Genomic DNA, 9,126 nt, shown 5'->3' with positions numbered 1-9,126 from the left:
CCGGTTGTTCTGACATGTGTTGTCTCATCTCTGGTGTCTCCTCGTGGTTGAATCTGTAGAAAAACACCTCATCTAGGAGTCATCGAGGATACAGATGCCCACACCACCTCACCTCAACTCCTCACTCTCTCCCTAAAGATGAGCCCAGACGGCCTTCAGGGAAACATTTATGACTGCTTATTCTTTCAGTCACTGCAGCTTATGGCCACAGGTGTTGGTGGTAGCGGAGATCTACCAGTAAACCAACAGCTTTGAATTAACACTCGGCTCTCTTTACCTCAAAGGGCTCGTTAAGCATCGATTTCACTAGAGATGTTGCACTAAACCATCTGCTAATAAGGAAGAGTTCCACTCTTTTCGCCCCTCCACTTGCGAACAAGATCCCAAGTTACCTCCACTTCTCTACCTGAGGAGCAAAAAACTGATGGCGGCAATACTTGATGATGCGTCTCCTTTGTAAGGAGCAGCAACACCTGGTAGGTATTTTCTTATACAAGTACATTATGAAACATTTCAGCAACTCAGAAAGTCAACATCAGTGTCTGAGCTTGAACATTTAGAAAAAAAAAGGCAGCCACACCTGAACTGAGAGGGTTTTTCTACACTCCAAGTTCACAGAGCTTGATGAAATTCAGCTTCGTCTGTTTTGTGCAATTATGCAAAACTGAAATCAAAGCATCCCTCAAGCATTGAAACGGAATCGGCTTCAAATCTAAGCATTTATGCACTCATGTACCCCCAATCATGGAAAAAAATCAACCTGCATCAGACCCACATTGATCATGAGGACCACTGCAGAATCTGAAAGGGTTATCTAATGTGTCATTTTTTGTATTTTCATTGTAATTCTGCAGGGCTTGTTATTCACTGGGGAAGCTGATAGAACTACATCTCTGTGTGCATCTTTGTTGAGTAACTCTGGCACGTTCTCTCTTCCGTAAAGCATTCCGCATTTCGGTCACAATAACTCATGAGAGACATGCATGCATTTACACTGATGCAATCAATGAGAACCGTCCCAAATCTCATCCTTCTCAGACTATACATGTTGTATAGCTATTGGCATAAAGAGATTGGTCAGAGGAAGAATGACTAAAGACTCAACAACATAAAAGCGAGCATTTGGTGCTGTTGTGCTGTTGGCTAGACAAGATAAACCAACCTATCGTTGATCTTTGTCACAAGAATATAAATATGTCACATGAAAGGAAAGCTGAAACAAACAAAGAAAAAAAATACAAAGAAAAAAGTCTATTTTAGCCTGTATCTTGTGCCTGTCTTTGCTTTTACTCATTAAAAACCCTATAAGAGCAACTTTCAAAAGTGATTTTATCAATACAGCTGCTTCCCAGGATGGCCAGCCTTCGTCACTTACCGAGCTGATAATCTCGCAGGATTTATGCGCATACTTTTAATCTGATTCACAGACGTGCAAAACACTCTTAAACAAACAAGGGAGATGTCAGAGGTCAAAACCTGACTGCATCCAACTGTTGCTTTTTCTTGTCTCATATCAGACATTCCGAATTCAGAAAAATGAAGCTAATTTTGGCTGATACTTTATTCACAACAGCAGGTAGCCGAGCATATTTTGTTTGGCAGATTTTTTTTAAGCAACTCCCAAGGGATTCATGTCTTCCCCCCAGGGGAGTGCTTTGCTTGTGGGGGCAAATGTATAGACCACGAGACTATAAAGCTCAAGTTAAATATAAATATTATTCACAACGGTGTAAGGCAAAGAGTGGTTTTGTCTAACGTCATACTCATATTTAGCACCAGCCATCTGCTACGATCTCACAAGGAACTCCATACACAAAAACAATAAATGCACAAACAGACCCACAACTTCTGCTTAAGGCACAGACAGAAAAATGACAAGCATTCATTCCTGTTATTGTTCTCAAAAATGATGCCGTGATGAAGATATAAGCCCCACTGCGTGCCTTTTAAAGTCCTTAACATTCAGGTATAGCCTCAGGTAAATGAGCAGCAGGCTCCATTGTGATGTGAAATGAGCATTAGCCAGAGTATTAGTTTAAACCCTTTGTGTCCTGCTGTGGGAGGCACACTCGCAACTGCATGCTGGACCCATTCAAATGAATGTGTATTTGCTGATCGGCGGTAATTGATATTTATAGGACACATAACACTGTGACTTTAATTAGCAAAACAGCAACTTTGTTATTCATGTGGAGAAGCTGAAATCGCTTTCTCCACTGGTGGAAAATGCTCACATCAAGGAGCGTGCTGTGGTTTGAAAAGGAAGAGTGAAATAAGGAAGAGACTGAACAGTTAATAGTCGTGTATTTTCACAGTTATAAGACATCAAAGCCAAACTTCAGTGAGTATTGCATGTATGTAAGTCATCCATATGACTTATTACTGTTGTTTTATTCTCTTCCTCCGTGTGTGTATTTGCAGTCATTTGTATAATTACTGTCTGAAAGCAAGACAGCAGGTTTGGGACATGAGTCTAAGCTGTTTTCTTATCATTGTGCTGATTAATGATGCGCAGCATTCTCTACCTGTAATCAATCCTTCTCTCTCTCTCCCAGCTCTGTTGCCCTCTGTGCCAGCTAAGCTCGATCAAGTCACACAAACTTACCAGGAAAGCGACAGGAAATCCAGAGTTTTGAGTTTTAAAATAAAAGACCAAAAGACACTGCATTTTCAAATTCAGAGGCAATGCCAGCATCGACTTCTTAACTGAGAATAGGACCAATATTTACCTCTGCAAGCCTTTATACATCCTAGGAGAGCTTTATCTGAGGGGAGAGAGATGAGAGGCAGCTAAGCAAAGTTTCTACGACTCTGGAACACATGCAGAGACAAAAGGGAATGAGGCGCAACTACCCACACATCAGCAGAATGCAATAAAATAACACCAGCAGTGGAGAGTTCAAAGACCTTGAAAGAACTACAGCTTAAAAAGTTTAAAAGAGGCCAGAGAAGCTGAGGAACTAGAAGCACCTAAATCAGGTATCATTACTGACTGTCAGACTGCCACCTCCGAAGCAATCTTCTAATTCTTAAGCATGGAAAACTTTTCCATGTTATGAATCAGAAAGAAATAATAAAAGCTTTAGAAGAAAGGCAGCTACCTAAGTTGAATATTAATGATAAAAGGTATTTGGCTGTCATTGTTTAGTGGTTATATTACATCAGTAAATGTGTTATTTAACTTAGTTTTGATAATATACTATATAAACTGATACTAAGGGTAAATTTATGACACCAGTCTTTGGAACTAATGTGTCAGAATAAGACCTAGATAATTAATAATCTAGATGAATGAATGGCGTGTGTGCAATGAACTTTCAGGTCTTGACCTGATGTCACTTTGGGAATTCAGAATGACAAACATGAGTTAAGCTAAATAAAGCTGAATCTGCCAAAATTGCTTGTACAGCCGCTATGCGATGGATAGACAGATCCAGGCATCCCCTCACCGTTTGTGACGTTTTAATCTAAATATGAGCCCATTGTATTATTTTTCAGCTGGAATGTAAGCGTAAAAGACCTTTTGAAATGGGGCGTGTTTCATTAATTTCAGATCACAAGAGCCTAATTTTGATGAAAATTCACAGCGTCAGGTCCTGTTATGACTTAAATGGGCAGATTCCCTAATTCGCGTACGTGTTTTATTTTGACAGCTGTGACCGGAAGCTCTGCCTGAAATACTTGCTAGTTTGACACGAGCCCCTATTTAGAGTGCTCTGGGAGCACAGAGAGCTTAGTGTGTGTATGTGTGTGTGAGAGTTGTTGGCTTCCTGCTGCTGCTCGGTGTCCGCACACCGTCCGTCTCGTCAGTGTTGATCGGCTCACCATGGCGGAAGGACGCAGAGAACAGTCGCCTCATCCTCTCCTTTCGGTACCACCGGCCAGCAAGCGACCCTGCCTTCGCCCAGCACCCCGAGGTCCCGGGCCGGGGCCCGGCCACGGCAGCGGGTTGCCCAGCTCCCGGTATCGTTCTCCCGAGTCTCTTCTGGACTGCGCTGCTAAAGCAGTAGCGGAAAAGTGGGCCTTCGAGAGAGTAGAGGAGCGCTTCGAACGGATCCCGGAGCCCGTCCAGCGCCGCATCGTCTACTGGTCTTTCCCCCGCAACGAAAAGGAGATATGCATGTACTCTTCGTTTCAGTGCCGAGTCGCCGGGGAGGAAGGTCCGTCGGCGACTCCCGGTGGGGCTGGGGGTGCTGGTTCCGGAGCTACAACCGCCGGTGGCGGTGGAGGATCTACCGCCGGTACAACAGCTACCGTTGGGGCAGCCGGGGCAGTGGGGACGGGAGACGGACTGCCTTTCCGTCGGGGTATCAGACTGCTAGAAACCGGTTGTGTGGAAAACGTTTTACAAGTCGGTAAGTGGAATATTTCTGTCTAACCGAAGCAAAAGCTGCCTGGCACAAACACACTGGACTGTTTTTTGCGAGTCTCCGCTGCGGCTGCTCTTGGACCTTTTACGGGGGATGATTGATGGAAGTTTTTGCTGCTGTCGCGGAAAGTATGCAAAGCGCCTCTTTTCAGCGCACATAAAACCACACACGGTTCTCTCCGTGTTTTTTTACTTCGTTTCAATCTTACTGAGGCATTTGTTGTCGAATTTAACGCTTTTTGGTTTATGGGACCCAAATGAGAAAGGGAAGCGTAGGAAAAGGGGCGCTTGCTAGCTTAGCCGACCAGCTGCTGTTTAAAAATTAAAGGGCTTCCTATTGCATTACTCTGTAGCTGTACCGCTGGCTACTGTCACTTTGCCCAGCGTTGTTTAGCTTAAAGCTTCAACTTGCCTGTTTTTTCTTTTCTTTCTTTTCTTTTTTTTCAAAAGAAAAAAAAGCGGAAGCCATGTCTTGGCAACTATGAGCACTTTTCTGCCTCGGCGAGGGTCAGCGTCGACGGCCGGAGGTGGCTGGAGTCGTGAGACAGGCGGAGGAGGAGGGCTTGACAGACGCGGATACAAAAGGACCCAACGTTATAGCGTCTAGGCTTTATTATCATTTTTCCCCCTCATTCCCCATTGCAGAAGTTTTTTTTTTTCTTTTGTGTTTTCCTACTCAACGCAACACTGGTTGAGGGTGGCTTAAATAAGGAACAAAGACGGTTATTGGGTCTCTTACTATGATTAATCCAGCGTTAATCCGGGGAAAAATCCCCCTACTGCTTTTTGTTTATTTGCGGCTGCTGCTCGGACCGGACAAAGAGCTCCGACGCCACCAGCGTGGAAGAATAAAAATCCACGTTGGGAGTATTTTTGTAGTTTCTCTAATTAAAGAGAACCCTATTAGCAGACGCAGTACGGCATTAATTTTCGTTATTACCGATGCCGTTTGCCCGCAGCCTCGCAGTCGCGCGCAACACAAAAGGTTTCCAGTTGAAATGATCGATAAGCGTCTCGCATTTCCAGCGCTGCAAAGAAGGCTGTTTCCAAACAAAGGGCCATTCCGCAAAGCATCCATCTCCACTCAGATTTTTCATAGGTTCTCGTGCACGGCCACGAATTTGAGCTCGAACATTGGGGAAATTGATCCGATGAAGCCGATGGATAATGTTGAAAAAAAGTCGTTTATGGTAACTGCGAGGATTTTTCTTAGACCATATGGTGTGAGAGCCACTGAAGCTTGTCTGGGTTTCATGTTGCTCCAAGGTATCAGGAGGAGGGGGGTGAAAGCTACAAACTGTGTGGCTGCTTCTTTTCTTGCTGACTGCTGTATCTAATTGCATTTCATAAATACTCATTGAACTAAATGAAATCTGAAGCTGGATGCAGTCTGCTTTGATAAGTTTGTCTTATTTATTTATTTTTCTTCCAAAGAGAGTTGAGGACCCAGAGGCTGGTCTCACCTCAGGGATTCAAAGTGTGTGCTTTTGCAAAGATTGTCAGTAAACCGCAGTCTTGAGTTAAAGGTGTAAGTTCTGAGTGATGACCTATTTTATCACTTCCTGCCATTACAAACCCAACCACTGAGGTGAAAGTCTGGGTAGAAGGGGGTGAAGGGGATCCTGTCAGGTCTGGTGTCTGCAGGTACAGAGTACAATTACAGTGACTGTGAATTTTGTTGGTATAAACTTGAGTTTTGAAAGTTCAACAGTCAAAACAAAGCGTACACTCCCATAACACAACACCTTACGATTCACCATGGAGCCAGGTAACACCTTACCGAGCCTTACCTGGCTCCATGGTGAATCGTTTCCATCCTCCTCCTCTCACCCAGCCTCCCCCTCCCAAGGTCAGTCAAGGCAGGCAGGCACATGGTTTTGTCTTTCTGTCAACAAAACACAAGACTGGGGCCAAATAGCTGCGTGACATCAAGATAAGACTCGGCTTGCTCGTCACTGTGTGGAGCATGGGAACCGGTAACTGTGGAAGATTTTTTTTTTTTTTTTTTTTTTTTGTGCTGACTGACTTAACAGGAGTACAATTGTCTTCGGGTTGTTTTTCACAGCTAGGTTTGGATAGGTTGGGCTGGCTGGCTCGCACACAATACTTAAAGATCGCGTTGCACAGACGCAAAAAATGTGCAAGTTTCAAGGGCTTGCTTTGGGCTGATGTGTGGCGTGTTTCTAAATGCCACTTATAGTGGTCGTACTTGTTTTTTTGTTTTATAGGAAAGGGAGATGGACGTGGCTCATGTATTCTGTAATAGCAACTTGCTGGTGAGTGATTAGGAGCTGCGTGCTGACACATGCATGTTGATGTTGCATGGCTTGGAGGGGAAAAGGGGGGGGAGGAAAGGTGTATCGGGGAATTGCAGTCTGGAACTGCTATTCAGCTTCTGAACCGCGTGGTTTGCATATTAATGGTTTAGAACATACTCTGAGCTACTATTTGTGCACCAAAACAAAGTAATTCAGTTGGGTGTTTTTGATGTGTAGGGTGAGGCTGTGCTGCAACCGTGCAGCCTCGTGTCTGCGTTTGACTTTTCTAGAACTAGAAATTAAGTGCATTTAAAGTGTAATCTAGTTTTTCTTTTGTTTTGTTTTTGTTTTTTGAAGCACAGATGTGACGAGCCCACAAGCTAAACCATCACAAGATATGCAGTTTTATTTGTATTTATTATTTTTGTTGTTGTTGTTGTTCCTCACAGCTATTACAAGCACAGCAGGAGCTCCTATTCCTTTAATCTCCTGCTCATCTTTTGACTTTTTTGCCCCATGTTTCTCAGAATTGGTGCGCCTAGAGCGAGCTTTCAAGTCGTTCTTGTCTTCTCAGGTAATAATTATTGGGACGCGGTGCTGGGCAATATTCAGCGGACATGGTGTTTCGCTGCTCCCTTGCCTCTAGCTGCTTGCTGGGGTTTTATTGCTTTATCAGCTTGCGTAATGTAACAGCCCCTCGACCGATGAGCGTAATAATGAAATGAGGAGAGAAGGGGAGAAAAAAAGGATCACTTCAGTTGAAAGTGATAACCTTTATTGCCAAAGACACCCATTGATTGATGCATTGACCATTTATAAATGAAATGGCTGGTATTGTTCCCTAGCCCCCCCCCCCCAAGTGCACTACAAGTGAGGGGCTTTTGTGGAAGAGCCTCTTTTAATAGTAATAGTGATGGATTGAAGGGACGTGAGCTCATCAACATCTCATTGGCCCATGTGTTTATAATAATGTATTCCTTGCTTCAAGTCATAATTACAATAATCAAAGCGAAGCATGCTTGTTTTTGTAACCCCCCCCCCCCTTTCATACACTGCACAGTCGCCCTGAAGCCCCCATGCCACAGCCTTTATAAAGTCCTCAGAGAGCGGGAGGAAGGGATATAAGTGGAGGGGGGGACGTGTCTGTGTGTGTGTGGGGGGGGGGGGGGGGGGGGGCGGCTTCTTTAGCTTTGAGTCAAGCTTTGGGATTATTGGGTCATGCTTTGTTACCCAGCTGTAGAAAAACTCCTTGTTCACAGAAAGGGGGTGTTTGTGTGGTGTGTGTATGTGGAACGGGGGGTGCTTAGTAGTATGTGTGTGCACATCGCTGTCTCCGCGACGTTACATAAAGCTGTAATGGGTCCCCGACGCCTTTTCAAGCACCGGTGACTCTGACAAAGCTCGGCAGCAAAGTTGAACAGGATTAAAGTGTTCAGGACTGACAGCCAGTGGACTGAAAACTGTTATTGAAGAACCAAAAGTCGATACTTGACAGAAAAGTTGGCTCTGTTTTGTGTTCCTTTACTTGTTCTGGATCAGGAAGATGATATTTGTTCGTCACTGTTTAGGCAGCATTTAACCCTTAATATGTCTGCACTAGTTTTAAGTAGTTGTCCACTTGGCACAGGCCGTGCAGACTGATCAACAAATAAGATGGCATTTACAGAGAGCAGTGGCCCAGAATTTTCACTTACTTTTTGTTCATGTAGGTCCCAAATGTTTGGTTCTAGTATTTCTATAGAAATGTAATTAATTTTTTATTTTTTTTAAATTTCTATATTTACAATGTACTTGTCAGTTCGTGCTCTTCATTTTGCAGAGCGTGCGTGTCGTGCCAGTATTTCCACAGATGTCATTTCCTGGCAGAATGGCTGTGGGGTTCGTTGTTGTAGAAGAGCTTGCGAGCCTCTGGTGTAAACCTGCTCTTGGATTTCTCAAGAACACGTTGCGATAAAAGACGGGGGATGGTGAGCTCATCCTTTGCTTGCCTCATCTCCCATCTTTCTTCCAGATTCAAGTCTCAGGCCCCAAGTCCGCTGACACCTCTCGCTTTTCATCTCTGCTTCCACATCTCCATGAGCACTCTGTCTTTACTGTTCTTTTGTTTTTCATAAAACTCCATGTGTTTTCCATCTATCAGGCTCTTTTATCTCTTTTGCAGCCCCCCCCCCCCCCCCCCCCCCCCCCCCCACACACACACACACACACACACACACAGTTTTCTGCAACTTTTATCAGTAAAAGATGACTCTCTTTAATTGTATTCTGTCTGTAAGCTCCCTCATGGTAAAGAGCTGCAAGTCTGACCAAAACAAAACCTTCTGTTTTTCCTTTTGCGTCTTCTCTCATCTATTGTTCCATGTCTGGCATTTGTGTGTGAGGCTTCTGCTGGCTGAGTTGGTGGTTTTGCAGGGGGGGGTGGGACAAGCTGGAAAGAGTCAGTTATGACTGAGTAAGAAAGAGGTCATACATTTGATGATGATGATGATGATGATGGCG

The 9,126-nt window shown here is 44.2% G+C and overlaps 1 protein-coding gene across 1 annotated transcript in view; it reads left to right on the top strand.

Moving 5' to 3' along the window:
* The first annotated feature begins 3,826 nt into the window (after positions 1 to 3,826).
* Positions 3,827 to 9,126, top strand: part of zswim5 (zinc finger, SWIM-type containing 5) — a 70,152-nt gene continuing 64,852 nt past the window's right edge. Inside the window, exon 1 of the mRNA XM_003456172.4 lies at positions 3,827 to 4,355. Coding sequence (XP_003456220.1) covers positions 3,827 to 4,355 — 529 coding nt within the window. The remainder of the gene's footprint in view (positions 4,356 to 9,126) is intronic.

The sequence above is a fragment of the Oreochromis niloticus genome, linkage group LG18 (genome assembly GCF_001858045.2).
Source record: "Oreochromis niloticus isolate F11D_XX linkage group LG18, O_niloticus_UMD_NMBU, whole genome shotgun sequence".
In the NCBI taxonomy this organism is placed as follows: Eukaryota; Metazoa; Chordata; class Actinopteri; order Cichliformes; family Cichlidae; genus Oreochromis; species Oreochromis niloticus.
The sequence above is the reverse complement of the archived record's forward strand: the minus strand, read 5'-3'. Positions and strand labels throughout refer to the sequence as shown.